At 39.1% G+C, this 20388-nt stretch overlaps 1 protein-coding gene and 1 long non-coding RNA gene across 2 annotated transcripts in view; one reads left to right on the forward strand and one right to left on the reverse strand.

Annotated features, from left to right (window-relative positions):
* Positions 1 to 20388, reverse strand: part of LOC146767326 (uncharacterized) — a 37308-nt gene that overhangs the window by 16365 nt on the left and 555 nt on the right. Inside the window, exon 2 of the long non-coding RNA XR_014955578.1 lies at positions 4684 to 16703. This is a non-coding gene — a long non-coding RNA (uncharacterized LOC146767326). The remainder of the gene's footprint in view (positions 1 to 4683; positions 16704 to 20388) is intronic.
* On the forward strand, positions 302 to 19804 carry CHP1 (calcineurin like EF-hand protein 1). The gene is made up of 7 exons (XM_021533452.4): positions 302 to 491; positions 6548 to 6620; positions 13576 to 13656; positions 14875 to 15002; positions 15906 to 15967; positions 16906 to 17028; positions 18318 to 19804. Exons 1-7 carry the CDS (start codon positions 425 to 427, stop codon positions 18369 to 18371), a joined length of 588 nt encoding a protein of 195 aa, XP_021389127.1. The 5' UTR covers positions 302 to 424; the 3' UTR covers positions 18372 to 19804.

Consider the following 20388-nt stretch of genomic DNA (forward strand, 5'->3'; position numbering starts at 1 on the left):
CTGCTTGAGCAGGGAGCTTGGACCAGCTGACCCACTGCGGTCCCTTCCAACCTCACCCACTGTGTGATTCTGCGATTTGCAAAACAAAGCAAGCCCGCAGAACCGGGCGCCGCTATCCGCTTGGGAAGGAAGCACCATGGCAGGCACTTCCATCGCCCGCTCTCCCGCCGCCTACAGGAATATCGCAGTTTTCCACACGCGTGCGCGGGGCCCGTGGGCGGCCGCCGGGCGGGGTCGGGCCGGGCCGGGCGGAGGCGGCGGGCGGGGCCGCGGCAGTCGGTGCGCGCTCGCCTTCCGCCTCAGAGCAGGGGCGGCCGCGCTCGGGCCTGTGCCGGGCGGCTGTGGCGCCGCCGTCGCTGCTGTTCGGCTGCGTAGCTCTTCCCCCGGCCCCTCCCTTCCCTTCCCCTCGGGCCCAGCCGCGGCGATGGGTTCCCGGGCGTCCACTCTGCTGCGGGACGAGGAGATCGAGGAGATCAAGAAGGAGACGGGCTGTGAGTGCGGGGCCTGAGTGCGGCGGGGCGGGGCGGGAGGTAGCGCGGGGCCGGCGGCCGGAGCGGGGCCGGCGGCCGGAGCGGGGCCGGCGGCCGGAGCGGGGCTGGGCAGGCCGTGCCCCGCGCGGCCGCGGCGGTCGCGCCGGGGCAGAGCCCGCTCCCCGCCACCCGCAGCCCCGGGGCCGGGCACGGCTGGCAGGCCCGCGGGAGCCTGGGAAGCGCCTCCCGGTTCCCCCCCACCGCTGCTGCCGGTAGCAGCTGCGGGATCCCAGTGGGACTGAAGGGAAGCAGCGCTCTTGGTGTGTGCAGTAGTGTATTCGGTCAGAGATAACTCCTTGGGTTTTGAAGAGTTGTCTGTCTCGATGCCTGATGCCGGAGTTTCTCTCAGGTTTTAACCCAAGGAAACTGTCGTTGGATAGTAATTTTTTTCCCCAAAGTGTTACTTGTTTCATGGGCTAGTGCTAAAGTTGCCGTAAGGGTACTCGGAATGAATGCTGTGTGGCATTTAAACCATAAAGGAAGTAATGTAACTCACGAGAGGTAAGTGTTAAAAACTAAAAAGAAGTGAAAATTCCTGTACTAGTCAGCAACTGGGAGAGCATTATTTAAGCTGGACTCTAATATTTAGATACTTTACCCTACGCTATGATGAAGTTGTTCTGCATAAAGTACCTTAGAGAAGGTGAAACTCCAGTGTTGTTAATTTGCCTGATAGAATGATTGCCTGAGAGTTCCAGCAAATGATAATAAATGATAATAAATGGAGGATGCCTTCCTAACTATCTGGAGAGCAGAGGTCATCACATCACAGGTATCACTTTGCTGTTTGTTTCCCCAGGAAACTTCTCAGGTTAACATGCTGTGCCCAGCTGACAATTTTTCTTCTGAATATACCTTCTGATCTATTCTTTCTACTTGAAAATGCTTTCTTCAGTTTTCTTTCCAATATACATGGTATCATATATTCTTCTTAAGTGTTAGTTTATTTGTGTCCGGAAAATGAGTGGCTACAGAAAAAGAGTAGAAGATTAAAACGTCACTGGAACTACTGTAGTGGCAGGCTGAGTGAGTTAATATATTTTCCATGATCCTTTTCCCATCTGTCATGAAATGTGGTGATAAACAAGTAGGAATGTCTGTTTATTCAGCAATAACTTTCTATTGTTTTTTCTTTTTAATAACAAAGATCATGGAGTAAAGGTAGCATCCTCTCATTTATAAAGATGCTTCAAAATCCAAACCCCAAATCTGGAATATTTTTACAGAAGGCTTTACATTTTTCCTCATGCTACTACTTAATTTATTGTCTGTGGTGTTTTATTCCTTAATGTTTACTTACGTGATAGTTAAATAAATACCATTAAGATGGCTATATAGGCACTGTATGCAATAAATCCACTTGACTCTAGTTAGCCTCTAAATGCTTTTCTTGTATCATCAGAGGATGAGCAAAGTTATGACTGGTGGGTTTCAGCTTTGTGACCTGATGTCTGTTCGTTTTCCCGTGTTTTAATCTAGTAAATTTTATAATTAATACCACTTTGTTAACCAACCATTGCTCTCTGACTCATGCTTGCTTGTAAATAATCACAGTGTGTCTCATTGACTTTATCAATAATTTTCTTCTTCTCCCCAGTCTGTAACTTCAGTTCAGGAATGTCATTTTTTTCTGCTTTTTGTGCTTCTCTAGGTAGATGGAAAATTCCACCAAGTTATTATCACAGTTATACACTTCATATAGGTGAAAATATTTATACAAGGTGGTGAAAAAACCCAAATAAACTCTGGTTATCTAGATCAAAGTTCACAGGCAGATTGCTAAGGTAGTGTTACTGAATAGACTTCTGTGGTCTGTTGGAAACTTGACGCTGATGGTACTTTAGCTACTGAAGAGTTTGAGAAAGGGACTTCGTAGACATAAAAAAAATCTGTCAGCATTACAAGTCCATCTTGAACTGATGGTCTGATAAGTGTTCCCAAGGATTCCTTTTTGGCCTCTTTACTGTGAAATGTGTTTTCTACAGTTCATCTGGGGTAGGTGTGAAGCACTTAGAACACTTAAACAATTCGATTGAGTTCAACTGTGGAATTATGTAACTTCTGCTCAATTTCATGTAGCACAAAACTGAATATCTAATGATACTGGCATGAGTGAGAAACTGTATGTTAATGTTCTTCAGCAGAACAGACATAAAGAGCATGTCTTTTAGGGCACTAGAAGCATAGTCTTTAAAAAGCTATGCAATGACACAATCTGTTGAATGAAATATGCTTGGATTAAAATTCTATTTTTTTTTTTTGTGGTAGTGAAAAGCACTTTGTAGCATAAGTTCAGTCATGTGCAAAGGTAATGCATGAGGTTCTCAGCAGCAGGTGCGAAGCCTGAAGTTGACAGTCCTAAATCTCACATGATGTTATCTAGAAATCATTTGCTTTGCATATAAACATTTTGAAATTTGAGCATGAAAACACCTTGAAGTCATCCTAATTGCTTTGATATTTCAGTAACAACTATAAAAAATAAAAAAAAAAGATGAGAGGCCCAAGATGTTGCTTGTCTGCATTCTGTTGCAAGCTTTTGGAAAGCTGTTGGAATGTAACAGTATTCAAATTATTTGGTTCACACGCTTTGTTTCCATGCTTTGAAGCGCTCTACCTAAGGATTAATAATAAATTAATGCTTATACATTAATTTAGGAGAAAAAAATGTTTGCTTAGTAGCACATAATGGATTTTTCTAATGGATATTTATATATTTTTCTAAGCATATAAATATTTTTATATGAGTTTATGCTACTGTTGTAGACTGTCTAATTGCTAAAAACTTTACAGTGATTTAACATAAGTAAAATAGAGAGAGCAACTCCTAATTTAGAGGTCTTGACCCAGAATTTTTAGGAGAATCTTAGTGGGGTAGCAGTATAGATAAAATGGTGTTTCAGCTAAATTTAAGCCTTAACCTTAGATTTTCAAGAAGCAGTCATAAATTGCAGATTTTAATTCTCCTAGGTATTCAGGAGAATCTTTACTTTTGCTTACAAATGCACTATAAAGTGTCCAGTGACACAGCTTTTGTGAGGGATGAGAGCCAAAAGGAAATTACGACAGAAGACAGTGGTGAACCTGAATCATCCTCCTTTTTCACAGAGCTATGATATGCTTTTTGTCTAGTGTGACGTTAATGAAAATATCACTTCTCCTGTCAACAGCTACGTACTATTTCTCACATACTAGCTGTTACAGAGATGTTCCAAAAATGTAGATGCGGACATCAGTTTGGGAATGGTAGCTGAGTAGAATTCTCATCACCTTCTTTGTTTACAGGGAGGAGTGGGAGTATGTGGCTTCTAATTGGAGATCTAACTCCATCCTTTTTTTCACCATCAGTTGTTGTTATGGTATCTAAAACATTGCATCAGAAATGCAGAAGGTTGAAGTCTTTAGGGTACTGGTACTTGTTTTTACTGTGTGTATTGCTTAACTTCAAAGTGAGCAAGCTGCCCAGTCTGATTGTAGAGAAGCTGCCTTAGGTGAAACTGAGCAAATTGCCCAATCCTATGCAAAGAATGCAAGTTGCCGAGGAGACAAGAAGGCTGGGGAGGGGCGAGTGTTTGAAAACCCAGTTGCTGGCAGGTCATGCTAAAGGAGAGAACTGTTGAACCTAAACGAATAGCCTTGAAAAAGAAAGAACAAACCTGAAAAAAGAAATTTGCCTCACTTGTCACAGATCAAATCACTGCTGTGCAACTTCTTTCCAGATAAGTTTGAGTAAGTAAGAGAAGCATTGTGCATGTCCTGGTGAAGGCTTTTTAAACTACTAAATCTGAAAATTACAGTAAGTCCTAGTTTAACATTGCAGACAATCACACCTTTACTTAGTAAACATTAACATTCAATTCAGCCTTATTTCATGTATTTATTAACTTCATCTGAAAAGCCAAAGTCTCGTGTAGGGCCTTGTGGTTTAACCTCAGCTGACAACTAAGTACCACACAGATGCTTGCTTACTCCCTGTCAAGGTGGGGGGAGAAGCTGGGGAAGAGGGGAGGTAAAACCCATGGGTTAAGATAATAATTGAAATAAAGTAAAATATAATAATTAAAAAATGTTATTAATATCAATGATAATACTAATTGTAATAAAAGAGAACTAAACCCAAGAAAGACAAGAGAAGCACAGTACAACTGCTCACCTCCTGTTGACCAATGCCCAGCTTATCCCCAGAGTGTGATTGGCCCCTCCTGGCCAATTCCCTCCAGAATTGTATACACTGGACATAATGTTCTGTAGTACAGAAGATCCCTTTGACCAGTTCAGATCAGCTATTCTGGCTGTGCTCCCTTCAGCTTTTTGTGCTCCTCTTCACTGGCAGAGCCTGGGAAACTGAGAAGCCCTTGGCTTAGGGTAAGCACTACTTAGCAACAGCCAAAACAACAGCGTGTTGTCACCATTATTCTCTTGTGAAATCAAAAAAACACAGCAGTGTACCAGTTACTAAGAAGAAAATGAACTTTGTCCCACCTGAAACAAGGACAAGTGTTCTTTCAGAATTCTTTTCAGAATCTATAGAATTGCTATTCTATATAGGTTTATCCCGCTCACATCACTAGTTGTCTAATATCTTGGGTTTCCTAGTACCTTGGTAATGTTGACACAGTTATGCTGAACTTAATATTGCCTTTGTAATTTATGTTTCAAACTGCAAATTTAAAGTCTGCAATAACTTTCTGCTTGCTTTGTATCGCAACTCCTTCTCAAATTTCTTTATAAATAGGGTTTTAATTTGTAATTCCATGTCCTAGAAGCCTGGAAATTTGTGAGCAATTGGCTCCTGGGTTGGGCACAAAGGGTTACAGTGAATGGGGTAACATCAGGTGAGTGACCAGTCATTAAGAGGGTTCTGCAGGGCTCCATTTCAGGGATGGGTCTCTCTTAATATCTTTGTAAATAACTTGGATGCCGGACTCAAAGGCATACTAGGCATACGATACACATTTGCCAGTGTCACTAAATTGGGAGGAGCTGTTGACTCCCTCGAAGGCAGAGAGATCTTAACAGAGGGCTAGACACCAAAGTATTGCTGGTTTAATGCAGGATCTAAAAAATACTATTGAATTTAATAATAAATCTATCTTTGGCTCCAAGTTCTGGAACGGAGCCTTCCTCATCTCTGCTCTCTTGTGAGCAGTGATAGGACCTGAGGGAAAAGCATGAAGCTGTGACAGGGATGGTTTAGGTTGGACATTAGGTCAAGCTTCTTCACCCAGAGAATGTATGGGCACTGGAACAGGCTCCCCAGGGAAGTGGGGAGCACCAGCCTGACAGAGTTCATGAAATGTTTGGACAATGCTCTCAGGCATATGGTGAAATTCTTGGGGATGGTGCTGTGCAGGGCCAGGAGCTGGACTCCAGTGATCCTGCTGGGTCCCTTCCAAGTCAGGTTATTCTCTTATCTATGAACCCCAAAATGTTCAGATTTCAGAAGTCTTGTAAAGGAAGAAAAGTAAAATAAAAATTAAAGCCTCTCTGACCACCTTCCAGACACAGAAAAACTGAGTTCACTTTCTGTCTTTAGGTGGAAAAAAGACAATGGGAGTAGAGATAAGCAAAAGAGAAGGAAAGATACTATAACAGGGGTCTTTAGTGTCATGAGTGATACAGAGGTCATTGGTGTAGGCTGTGTACAGATTATTTCCAGCTGTAAAGGAATTAAAGGAAATAAAGTGGAACTGTGAATCAAATGTTTTTCTTTTTAATTGACATTTACTTAATCAGATAATGAAAAATTGTTAAAGATAAAAAATAGAAATGTGTAGAAGACAGAGTTATATTTTTGAAGAATTAGCTAATCTATAGATTCTTGAATATTAAGCTGTGATTTATAGCTTACAAAGTCCCTAAATGCTCCTTGTCATGTGCATTCAATGTAACTGGTTCTATGTGAACTCTTTTTTGAATACAGCTTCTGGCAACTGTGCAGTTCAGTGTAATGAGGTCTTCTCCTATGAGGAATCATTGACATGCTAATTTGTCATCTTCTTTCTTTTCTTCTTCAGTCTCCCACAGTCAAATCACCCGTCTGTACAGTCGCTTCACCAGTCTGGACAAAGGAGAAAATGGCACTCTTAGGTGGGTAATTCAGCTGTACTTGCATTGGCACATCTGTATTGGTGGCTTGCTGTTATCACTGAGGCTGTTGTAACAAGTTCTTTCATATTTACAGTCTACATGAAAGGTTTAATTGTTGAGCCGAGGTGCTCTAGATACCAACTATCTTTACTGTAGTGTTGAAGGTTTTTAGTAGTTAACAGGCAAGAGTTCAGATTTGGTATTCAAAGTCTTATAAAAATGTTCAGAATTGTGCAACAACGCTTTTAGATTGGTATTTCTTACCTTTCTTTAAATGTTTCTTCTAGTGTTTAATATGAGAATGGTTCTGCTGTGTCATCTTTATCCTGACTTTCATAAGAAAAAATATCTATACTTACTTGTTTCTGATATCCAGTGTCTTTAAACACTTCTTGGATCTGCAATGCATTTACTGTATGTAACTTTGAAGCTCTTGTTGGACACCCATATCTACAAGTATGCTCAAAAATAAAAAAAGAGCTGGAACCATGTTGCTGTGACTAAACATTCTGTTATTTAAAGTGGTAGTGCAGGACATTCTAAGATCTTTAGTGTTTTTTTTTCCTATCTACAATTTGAAAGCTACAGAAGTAAACTAGTTTCTTACAGCTTAGTCAATTAAATAAAGATGAGTCTTTAACTTCAGCTGCAAAACATTTTTCATTTTGATGGACCAAATCTGCTGAATAGAGTATTCTCAACCAACAGGTAAACTGTGGTGAGATGATGGCCTGTGAAAATATATCTCTGCCTGCTATCATTCTGTAGCTTTCCCTGCTCGTATGGATTTTGTTTCACCATATAACCACAGTGCACACGAAAGCTGGAGAAGAATGCAGGAGAGAGCAGGAAGGGGACAGAGACGTTGTAGCATAACATGACATCTGGCTCTTACAGAGTTAACTTCTTTCATAGCAGCTCCATGCCATTCAAATTCAGGGATTCATGCATCACCTGCTGTTTTTTATGTGATCTTGTAAAATATGACTGCAGGATGCACTATAAACCCAGAAAAGCTATAGGCCTGCCTATAAACCAGCCTAACTGTAATGCTGGAATCACCTCTTAAAAGATCAAAGTGGCAAGTGTAAGATACATGGGCCTTGGCAGTACTTCAGGCTCATTGCAGTTTCCTTTCCTGAAGGAAATGCGCAGTTCCTTCTAGTGCCACAAATTGCTGACTTCTCAGCATTTAAGCAATTAGATGTGGAATAGTATGGTAAACAGGACTACAGAGTGAATATTTTGGGTTAAAAATACCCTCCCTCCCTATTTGCCTTGTGTAGGTTTTGAGGCTGATTGACTCCAGTGATTTGGACTGTGGCTGTACTGTAAATTTCTAGACTTGCATAGCTGAAGGGATGACTAAATGGATTATGCATGTAAAAAAATTGTCTTGGGATGGGATATGCAGGAACTTCCAAAAGCCCATTCTGACACTAAAACCAATGCATTATATAAATTGTAGCATTGTCAATTCTGATGTAGAGATGAACTGATGAGATTGTAGATAAGGTTGATACTCCTTATGTTTAAAATTGTTTGGAAAAGAACATTAACAGCCTGTTAAAACTTTATACATGAGTTTAGTATTCATGGATGAATAAAGGTGATGGCTACTGGATTAGTCTAGCACAATTTGAACCTAGGACATGCTCTTCATCAACTCTTCCATGTTCTCCTCCAACACTAAATTCACTTACTGAATCCATAAGGTTTATATAAATGTCAAAGTGATTGTACTCAGTTTATGTAAGAGGAGTAATTGATTAAATATGCTATGAATGTCTGTTGCACAATGCTTAGTTTCACAGTATTATGCATCAGGAGGAGGTAGACTTCCATTGTTGATAATCATGTGGTACTTAGGAAAGGAAGTGGAGGTTGTTTGGGAAATCCCAGCAACTGTGCATATTATGATCCCTTAACTTGCAGTCTTGGCCCTTAAGTATAGCCCACTCTCAAACATGTCTGACTTAAGAGTGGCATTCAATTTTTTAAACTTGTTCTGGTACCCACAAAATGCAGACACTATTAAGTTTAAGTAATGGAAAACTACTTCCTGTAGATTGAGAGAGTAAGAACTACAGCTTGGAAGGTCATAGATGTTGGTTTCTGAGATACAGATCAAACAGAACTTACTGCTTTAAGACAAGTAAGACGTTATCACTTGCTTACTGCCACCAGTTTAGAGGGTATGTCTTCTGTTTGTTTCCTGTGAGCAAGATTTATTGTTTCCGTAAGGATGACTTAGACCTTTGACTTACAAGTCAAACATGACAAAATCACTCATGTGACCATGATTAGGAAAATAAATGTCAGGTAGTTCTTTATGGCATTAAATAAAGCTTTAAATGTGTATCACCCTTCTGAAGAAGGGCAAAGTAAAGAACACTTAGTACAGAAAATCTGGCAGATGGTGATTAATCCTGGTACTTCTGGAACTGCAATCAAAAGCAGAAATCTTTCATAGCCAGATGTTTCTATCCAGTCTACCTATGTGCAATTTAAAGGCACTTTGTTTTTAGAGTTACATAAATGAAATCTTAGAGATGGTTATTGATAAAGACAAAGCTTGGTCTTCAAAAAGTTTTTTGGTTTTGCTTCCTTTTTTTCCCCTCTCACATACTTACTCTCTAAGTGACTATAGCTATTTTTACATGTAAAGATAAAAATGTCAACTTTACCTTCACCTTTCTTTAAAAGTGTAGAAAAATTTTATATTTTTCCTTAGCTGCACTTTTTCTAAACAAAATGAGTAAGTTCTCTCAGACTTCCACCATCTGAACAAAACCATGTTGGAAAAGCAGGGCAAAACTGTTCTTGAAAATTCTTTTGTCACCTTTGATTTCAATATTGTGACATGCTGAGTTGCCAAAACAAAGGATTGATACCCTTGGTTGTCCATAGCTACATCTAAATTGTGAAATCTGGAACATACTTGTTCTGTCTACATCCTAACAATAGCGCAGGAGGAAAGGAGTTCATGTTTCCTTCCTTACATGCTGATTTCCAATATGAGGAAATAGTGTAGCATGAACAGGGTAAATATGTGATTGCTTAGTGAGTCTCCCTGCTGGGCTGGTACTGTAGTGTACACCACACAAGAATACCTTTGTTCCAAAGTTTATCTGCTAGTTAGTAGCTCTAGACAGACATGTATAGAGCTATAAAAGGAGGTACTTTTGTAAACTGCAATCTTTGCATGTAACTTTTGTATGGAACCTCCCACTTAACAATAGTTTCTTGGGCATTGGGGAAAAGGCAGTTTAAGTGCTTGCGAAGTGGTTTTTACTGTACAGTAATTGGTATAGCCTGATAAGCATGGAAGAATGTTTTGAAAGCTGGTAGCTACAGAGGGTAGACACACTGAGCTGTTTATGTATATCTCATGTTTATGAAAGCTGTTCACACGTGTCTTCTGGAGAACTTCAGAAAGCCTGTGATCCTGAGAGAAGGGTAACATGAGCCAGCCAGGCCATCTGTCAGTCTTTGTCAGCTGACTGAACCATCTGGGTCTGGCAAGATGTCAGGCTTGTTCTTACTAGTTCAAACGGGTACTGCAGGATTGCAAAACATAAAAACTAGCTCTCTGAATGTGGAATTCTTTACTTTTGCTCAAGAAAATGCAAAGCATTTTTAGCTTTATCTAAAATAGGAAAGACAGGAAGGATATGGGTTTGGATTGGAAAAGACAGGGTACGAGAATGGTCTATACTTGCATCTTCAACCACACTTTATGCATGCCGCCTTTTTCTTTCCTTCCTTATTGCTCATCTAATTATCACCTTTTTGTGTACTCCTTGGCCTTACGTTTATGAACCAATTAGTGCTGTGATAGTTAAGCAACTTTTGACATTTGTGTAGAGCATGCGTAAGGATGGAGTTAGATGAGATGGATGACACGATCCTGAATGAGGCAGGGGGGAATATTGGTATTCTTTCCCCATAACTTCTCCAGGCTTCCAGCACCTCATTGTCAGCTGTGGTGCTCTTAGATTTTTTTGAAGTTTTTGAACTGCCTCAAGTTGTGAATTCAACAGAAAGCTAATTGAAGAGGGGGAAGGTATGGAGTTTTTTAAGGGGGATACATTCATTAGATCATCAAAAGCTTAAATGAATGACAAAGCTGATGTTAGCAAGGGAATGGAGAAATTGAACCTCTTCAGTAGTAAGCTCTTAAATATTTTTGACCAACTTGCATGATACACCTTATTGATTTTAATTATTTCCCCTCTTCAAGTAATTTCTTGTTATCTGTATCCTCTGGGCATCTTTACCAGTTCTGATGCGTATATATATATATGGGGGCTTTTTCGTTTCCATTATTTACTGTCCCTCAGCTCTAGACACCCCTCCTCATCCCTGGTGTTTTGCTAACATCTAAAAGTAACAGAAGAATGAACAACCAGAAATGGAAGGGAAAAAGGGGTCCTGTAGGCTTCTTGCAGTCTTTGGGATAAGGCAGAACCACCTTTACATTAGGGATCTGCTCTGTGCCTTGGAGGGAATACTCAGCTTAGGAACACTTGTCTTGCTTAGAATCTAGAAATTCTTCGCTGCAAATTACATCTAATTGTGAATACACTGGAGTATGTATTAAATGGTTGGCCTGCATAATGTTCACATGAAATTAAAGGTTGCTTTGCCTGTTGCATTTAAGCAAAGATTTCACAAGAGCCAGGTTCATTTAAAGATACCTTAGAAGAGCCTTGTTGCCCATGAACACATAAGAAGTAGAGGGTATTAAATTTCATGATAGTGCCAGATTCAGCCAGGTGAAGTTGGTCCCTAATGACTGCAGGAAAGCTTAGCTTTATAGAGTGGAGAGTAACTTACCTCACATTCATTTGCTTTTATGGCTGTTGCAGCTATTTCAGTTATAACACTCACTCAGTAATGTGCTCTTAATAAGCAAAAGTGCTCTGCTGCAGTCCTGATAATGACAGGACAAATAGATTTGAAACCAGGGAATTATTTGTGGTTAATTGTTAATCTCCCGTTAGAATCACTAGAGGCTGAAATGCCAAGTGGCTATCGAGGCTGAATACTAAGAAGTATGATATGCAAGTAAAAAATTCTTAAGCATTAGACTTTGCTCTACATGGAAGACAGGGCAGCTGCTGCTTTTAGGTTATAAAGTTAGCATTGACATTGAAGTTCTGCTGTTAAAATATTGTTATTAGGACACAGGCTTTCCACATCACTGCATCTCCTGCTTAAATCACTAATGCATACTTTGCCCTTCAGCAATAGCTTAAATGCAGCAGTCCTGAAGGGTCTGGTAACAAGCTGATCATGCTAAACAGATGTTAACTTTGCTTATTAAAAATAATACGGGACCTGGTCAGAGCAGAAGTTTGCTGGGATAACTTAAAAATATGGTCAGGTCACTCTGTTAGAATGTCAGACAGTTTAACCATGTTCTAACAGATGCACTGTAACTAGGACTGTTAACAGTGCTGTGGTGGTGACTGGGTGCAAAAAGTACTTTAGAATACATTTTAAACTAGAACATCTTGCTTCTCTGCCTTTCCCAAGCTAGACTGGTGATAAAGTCAGCCAATTTATTTTTTACTCTTTAATATCACAGCATTATGAAAGGCCTTTATATTTAAATAATCTCAAAATTTGATTGTGTTTATTTGAGTAAGCCATTTTTTTTTGTTTAATGATGTCACGAGTCAGACCTTGTTGCCAGTTTAGTTAGTGAGCATAGTTTTGAAAAGTAGCAAAACATTCAGTCATCAAGTTTGAGACTTTGACCCCAAGTTCAAAACCATCAGGACTGCATTTAATTTGAAGGGAACTGCTAGTATTTCTGGAGATTGGGCAGGAAACGTCAAGTTACACATCCAGACAGAATAGGGTGAGATTTTTTTACAGCTTAACTCCTTTGTTGTTTGCAATTCAAAATCTAGATGATTATGAAGTACATCTTGAACTGACTGGTAATTTGCTGTGTTCTGTTGTAAAGAAAAACAAACCAACCAAACCTGCTCACTAAGACACATTTGGTGTGTTTGCCTTGGTCACAGCAAGATTACCCACTTCGCTGTCACTGACAGTCTGTTAGGTTGAAAGAAAAGAGAAAATACTAGTGCAATTCTGATAGGAGAATGAAGCTTGTGTTCATGTCATACTGTTCTAAAATATGTATGCAGTACAGCTCGTGATGTCTTTCAGATCAGAAGAATAGCAACGTAAGCATAGCTATGTTTATATTGTATTGTGTACATATAATCATGACCAGAAAAGAGAATGGCTGGCAAGAGCAGTGAGTATTTGCCTGTACTGGTGAAATTATATCTGGTGTACAGGTGCCTGTAAAGTGTAAAATTGCCAGTTTAAAATAGGAATACTGTATGGTTGTAGCTAAAATAATCTGAAATTTGGCGCTTATAATAAGATACAGATTTATTGCAGAAACAAACAAACAAAAATCTATTGGAACATGCTAATGACCTATGGTATGCTTGGAGAAGTATGGTATTCTTCCACAATCTGAAATGAGGGAGTCTGGAAAAGTAATGACAACTCATATGATTAAGTACCAAAATAATTATTTAAAAACCCCAACAAATATTTTCATCTTGGAGCCATAATTTCTTTCAAAATAACTTCAGAAGCTTTCCTTTTCTTACATTGCAAAGTATTTGGCATCATTACAGTACGGTTTCTAGCACAAATGATGTTAGTGTCTGAGAAGTGTTATTAACATGATAAATGAGCACTGCTAGTTTGTAATGCAGTACAGATTTGGCATTGTCTTTTGCTTTACTTTGTGCCATTAGTCATAAAGAAAACATGATTTTAAAAGTTGCATTTTCAAAATCACCAAATGTCTTGCTGCAGAAATAGTATTCCACTGATGTTTTACTGTGAATTTTTTTTAAAGCAACTTCTTATCTGACTTCAGCTTTATGCTGACTGGTTGTGTTCTTGCTTTCCTTAGCCGTGAAGACTTCCAGCGGATTCCAGAGCTTGCCATCAATCCACTTGGAGACAGAATTATCAACGCCTTCTTTCCAGAAGGGTGAGTTTCAACAAACTGAATTTATGAGCAGAAGTTTGTCAGAAGTTTTTATAGGAGTGAAATGCTGATAATTAAAGCACAGAATTTGAATTGACTAATAACGGAACACTTCAAACTTGCCATGCTGTATGTGTGGGTACATAATTTCCTCAGCATATTTTAATTCTCTTAATGAGAAATACTTTACAACTTTACAAGACTTTTTTATGCTTTATTTATTGACAAACTCAGGCTTCTGCCACAGTTTTCCACTCTTCTTCCTAAACTACTGAATACTTATGAAGAAATTCCAGGCTGTCTATAGACTTTGGTTCTTAAAGCAAACTTGTATCAACACTATTCTGTGTTAAGTAGCATTACAATCAACTAATTTGGTCTTATTGTATCTGATATAGTAAGTGTACATTGTTATTAGATTGACTTTTTTGGTTGCTTGATTTTAGGTTTTTATTACATTTAAGACATAGTTTATGACACTTCTAACACAAATCCAAAGAGATGATCAAATTTTCAGTATTGTCTTTCTTCATTATACCTCTTTGGATTGTTCTATGGAATCTCTTGAACACAGTTGCTGTTACTGATTGATGAAGGTTGGATTGTCTAATCAAGTCATAATATCAGCTGAGACGAGGCAGGGTTTACTGAATAGAAAGCAGGCATCTTGGGAAGTATTTACATAGCTGGTTCCCACAGAAACTAGAGAACTCTTTGTCAGAAAGCAGTGAGCAATGACAGCCCCACAGTCAGGGGCTGAGGGTGACAGCAAAGCTGGAAGGGGTGATGTACTGGCTGAAGAGGGGCACACACCTGAGCACAAAAAGCAGAGTAGGCCCAGTGACTGCAGTCAGGTCAACCAACACTCCAGTGCCTGACAATGCTGAAACTAGTATCAAGTCAATCCAGGGGTCCAGATCAGCAAGATGCATAGCTGCAGCATAGCTCAGGCATGGGTTAAGGGTTTCAGCTTAAACAGATTGTGCAGGTCAAGGAAGGGGAGTCCTCAGTAAGACTTCTCACAGCTTCTGTTTTTTTACACATCATACTTTGTAACAGCACGATCCCAGCGTGCAACAGCACAGGCAGCCAAACCCTGGGGAGGTGGGAATGAAAGAATTCACATGGTCTTGGAGCTTTGGATATTAATAGTGTTCTTTACTGAAATGAAGAGCTTGTATAAGGTATACCAAAAACTGAGCTGCTGAAATGCTTATGCAGAGAGGACCAGGTGAATTTCCGTGGATTCATGAGGACACTAGCCCACTTCCGACCCATAGAAGATAATGAAAAGAGCAAAGACCAGAATGGACCAGAACCACTGAACAGCAGAAGTAACAAGCTCCACTGTAAGAAATAAGAACTTTCCTATAGAATCAATTAGTTTTCCATCTTCTTTTTGGTTGGGTTGGAGTTTTTTTTCCCCCTTTTAGGAATGGAGGAAGGGATCTCCTGCACAGGTATTTCCTGTGGAATGATCTATTCTAATGCCTGATTTTTAAAAAAGCTTACTTGGAACTTTACCTGTTCAGAATGTCAATAATTGAGCCATTGTTATATTAGAATTTGGTGGAATTAGTTGACTCTTGACTAATATATTCACTTTGCAAAATGTTATATAACAGAAGTGTTTCTGAATGGTTTGTATTCAAAATTATTTCAGATTTAGAAGCCACATCCCTCATTCATACATGAATGAGCTTTTATGCTTATTTCTCCAGTTCTTCCATATAATTCTGCTTTTATTCCCTGCCTTCAGCCGAGTACTTTCTTAAGTATTTGGATGTCTGCCTACAGTATATGAGCAGAAAACTCTTTCTTGCTAATCAAAGTTGGCAACAATCCTCAGAGCTCTTAAAATTTCTGTTGTATCTCATCCTGAATATAGTCAAAGAGAATGAATGATAATGTAAAAATGGTTGGCTCTGAAATTTAAAGGTCTGAATGTATCTTAGTGATAATTATTCTTCTGTGACTTGAGGTTTTTAGGAAATACCCTGCAAGCAGAGTGCTTGTGAACATAAAATTTTTCCATTATTGGCAATAATGCTATTCCTGTGTGTGGTAACAATATTTTATGGAATTGAGCATGAGGTTTATGGTGAATTAAAATTCTAAGCTAATTCTCTCAAAATAATTTATAAGTACTTACTTTTGTTGTTTCTCATTTAGATAAATCTATTGTTACGAAGAAAAATAATGGCACTTGAATGTAACAGCTCCTTCTTTCTTTGTTTCTTTCTTCCCTGTAGTTGCTTTTCGATTATACGATCTAGATAAAGATGACAAAATTTCCAGGGATGAGCTCCTCCAGGTAAATAGCACAGGGCTGCTTTGAATGACTCAATCGTGATGTTCTCTCTGACTTCATACCCACTTAGAAGAGGGGAGTTGCAACAGTTTTCTCAAAAGAACCGCAGGAGTAATGTGGTGGCTTTGCTTACCTCTGCCTTAAAGCTTTACATATGGTATGGAACTTTATTCTTACTTGGTAGGCTAAGCAGATCCTGTTGCTAGTGACACCTAAATATTCAACAAATACACTAAGCCCCTTAAGAACTACCTTCGGTAACTTTCAAAGGGGCTTCTAAAAGGATTTCAAAAGGACAGTCACTGAGGTGGATTAGGTTGTTTGCCTGATCCTCTGTGCATCCTCTGTACAGAATAAAGCTTCTTGAAATTGCAGCAAAGGTAATCAAAGTTCATCAGTTCTGCATATGTATGAAACTAGGCTTGTGCTAGGAGTAATTACATGCTACTAATCCTGGGAAGTACACATGGCAATTTGTGGTTCCTGATGTAAGAAAAAGGTTTGCTTTTGACTGGAACGGCCCTCTTCTGTTTGCTCAGAAAATGCTTTACTGAATGTGGAGGGTAATGGCAGTTGTCACTGGACCCTGTACTTTCAAGATTCCTGTAGGCAACATCTCAAAAAGCAGATATTCAATCAAATGCTGGTATGTTTACTGGGGGGAAAAGTAGAACCACTGGACAAGATTACTCATTCATAGTTCCAGATGTTTTCTCTTGCTTCTGCCTCTTCCTGCTGCCTAGTGAAAAAGCAGGATTCTTTGTCAGTGGTGGCTGCAAAAGATACCTGTATTTCCTGACAACAGAAGTCTGTCTAGGAATTATTTCAGTAAAATTACTTCAGAAAATCTTGTGTGGTGTTATTTTGACAGTACCCATAAAAAGAAAGCACTAAGAATACTTCTGTTCCTATGTCAGTGATGGTTATTTTGTATGCTACAGGTATTACGGATGATGGTTGGTGTAAATATTTCTGATGAACAGCTGGGCAGCATTGCTGACCGGACAATCCAGGAAGCTGATCAAGATGGAGATAGTGCCATCTCCTTTGCAGAATTTGTAAAGGTTTGTAAACTATGTTTTTAATGACTTAATGAAGCTGCTCAGTAATGAGCAAGTCATTCAGACAAATGCAAATGGGAACAGAGAGGAAGTAATTGAAATAGCCGTGCCTGCATTTGAGCAAAGCCTTCTGCTAGCTTTTTCATCCCTTTATTAGTCATGTTTTGGTTTTTTTTAATACTGTCAGGGTGTTAATAGTTAGTCCACATGTTTCTTTAAACTCTTAAATAAAGCTACAGCCCTGAATATACTGAAGAACTTTCTGTTTTGCAGCTGCTTCTTTCTACACAAGTAACCCAACTGGCACAGTTAGATTAATTCTGCTGTAATAGCACTGATCAGCTTTCACATGTAGATTTCATCTGTTAGCAACACAACTAATACTGGTATTCAGGTTCCTAGCTCTGGTACTTTGAATTACATGTTTTGATAGTCCAAAATAGATAATAGTAAGGAGCCATTTTAGATGGTGGAGAAAGTTATCCTGTAGCAGAACAATTTCAGCTACCTAATGGGATACTATTGACAAGAGGAACTAGACTTATCTTGGAGATGACAAAAGGCAACAGAAACAAGTTGCAACTTGGGAAATTGTGGTTTGCTCTAATGAAAACTTTCTACTAAGAGGATGGTTATAGCTTCTGAAAGATGTAGGAATTCCTTCCTTGGAGATATTTAAAGCTTGACCAGGACAAAGACCTGAGCAACCTGATTTAGCAGGTCCTGCTCTAACTAGGGATTGAGGGATTGGACTGAAAGACTTCCAGAGGTTTCTTCAAACATAAATTACTCTCATCTTGGAGCACTGAAGTCTACTGCCTGAAACAGCCTGGAGCAGAGTAATGTCTTCATGCCTCAGTGTTAATAGCAATTTAGTGAATGAACTTGCTACCCCAGTTTTACAATGATCTACGTTAGTGGTGCTCTGGTCTTGATTTTGCTCTTTAGTGATTGCTTATATCCCTTTCTCTACTCCATTCTCCCTTGTGTTTCCTGGCTGGACATTACCACACAATGTAGTGTTGGAAATCCAGGACTTTCTGCGCTGTTGGCAGACTGAAACCACATTAGTTACATTTTGATTGACAGCCTTTTTGTGGCTTTGATGGCTAAGTTCCTTCCCTTGGACTGACCTTAGCTCACAATGAGAAACAGCAGACTCCATCTAGAAGGACTGGCATGCTGAATTGAAGATATCCCATGTTCCTGCCCATTTCCTCACTACTAGAATAAGAAACCTTGTAGGAGAGATATACAGTAACTTAAGTAGCTGTTTCTCAATTTTATTGCAGGTTTTGGAGAAGGTGGATGTAGAGCAGAAAATGAGCATTCGATTCCTTCACTGATGGATGGAGAGCCTATTCCTTTCTACTCCAGCTGTGTAATGAATAGAACTTCATTTTCTCCTTAGCACCATACCCCAGAGCATTGCTACTGGTGCATACACAATACATCTCCAACCCTTCCCTGATTTGTTCTACCGATGTGAACATTCCTGTGCAACAGGAACAAAGGGAAATGGCTGCCACACAACTTGGAAAAGGAGCTTTTTTTAATGCTGTCCATCCTGGGTTTTTTGCCCTTTCTCTTGTCTCCTTCTGCACTACTGTTTCAGTAAAAATGTTTCTCCTTAAACACTACTGTTTAATCTACAAACTGATTCTTCTGAGCTCTGAATCTGAGAATGGAAAAACAGGAACATGCCACAGAAGTGCCCTCTGAAACATTTCAGAGAAAAGCATCTACTCAAATACTAGGTGCATTAATAATTATTCACTTTTGCCACATTACAGCTGCCTTTTTTTAAAAAATATTTTTGCCCCTTTCCCATTTGGCTCTTTACATGCAGACTTGTTTATTCAGTCTGCCTTTTACTTGAGAACTTCTCAATTTCTATGGCTTCATTGTACAGCTAGCACAAATGCATGATGATAGCTAAGAATACTTTAAAGTACTGTGAATAGATTTTGTTCTTTGTGGAATGGATTCACAGGGACAATAGGAGAATCTAAGGTGGGGACAGGCTGAGGTATTCTCAAAAGGAATAGGAAATCTGCACTATGTCACTTGAACTGTTCTAGTAGCAGAGGCAGAAACATGTTTCTTTCCTTTGCATAGCTTGCAGGCTTGACAGCTGGTGGACCATGAAGTGTCTCCAGATTAAGATCCCTCCCCTCATCAGGGTGGTTTTGTTCTGAAAGTGTAAATTTGTTTACCAGAGTACAAAATGCAAGAAAACCAGTCATGCTAAAATCTGGATTTGTAGTTCTGTAACTGCCCCCTGGTAATAACGTCATGAAACATGAAATCGTGAAACTGATTTCATAGGATTTTTTCCCAATTATAGTGGCTTGCATAATGAGTAATTATTTATATTTTCCAGTATGAAAGTCCTAGTCTGTTATATTTGTGTTGAGGTTGGTAGCTGTATTTAAGAAAGCTCTGGCATAAGAATACGTTTGGGAAAGATCATATTATCCCAGATATTTCAGAATGTATTTCTATACAAATCTCTTTGCAAGTGTAAGATGATCAATACTATTAATGTAATGCTGATAAATTCAAGAGATCAGAATCCTTGAAGGTTCAATAGCAACAATTTTCTGTGGCTAGGCTGACAGATGATCTTGTGTAGTTCAGCTGGAGCATTCCACAATCTGGGAGATACTTCAAATAAAACCAAAAAATCCTGGGAGCTTATTTATTGAAGAATCGGTGTTATAACTGCTTCTCTGTCATGTGTTAATGTTTCTATAAATACTTACCAGTCTCAAAACTACTGTTAAATGTGCATTTCCTTTTTTCTAAGTTCCTTCAATCATCACTTTCGTTGGAAGATAACATGCAAGACTCTGAAGGATTTTTGATTTGTTTTAAATAAAAGAATTCAAAAGTAAAATGTCACACTTCATAGTTTTGATTAGTACAGCACAGTTCCAGAAGGAAATGTAAATTTAAAAGCTCTAATCTGTATGAGGAAGAAACATTATACTTTTATAACTGCCTCATGTAAAATAGGAACGTAACAGTGCTAATGAAAAGTAAAAATTGCTTGTAGGCTTTGTGATTTGCATAGAAGTAGGTGTTGCTGTCTTCTGACACTATAGTTGGAACATACAGTTGTGCCTTATCGTCCCAGTGAGACTGGCTATTGTATTTATCAATCCATAAATAAACCTTCCACTGTATAAATAAACAAAACCAGACTATCCCCCAGCTTTTCCTGTAGGGCAACCAACTGTCCTTTAATTACTGGAAAAGCTAAATACCATTAAGAACGGTGCGAGCAGGTCTTACAGATCAGTTTCTTATAACTGAGCTTGTTGTCAGAGTATTAATAATCCTTTATTCTGCTGGCAGAAA

The sequence above is a fragment of the Lonchura striata genome, chromosome 5 (assembly GCF_050655825.1).
Source record: "Lonchura striata isolate lonStrDom1 chromosome 5, ASM5065582v1, whole genome shotgun sequence".
NCBI lineage: Eukaryota > Metazoa > Chordata > Aves > Passeriformes > Estrildidae > Lonchura > Lonchura striata.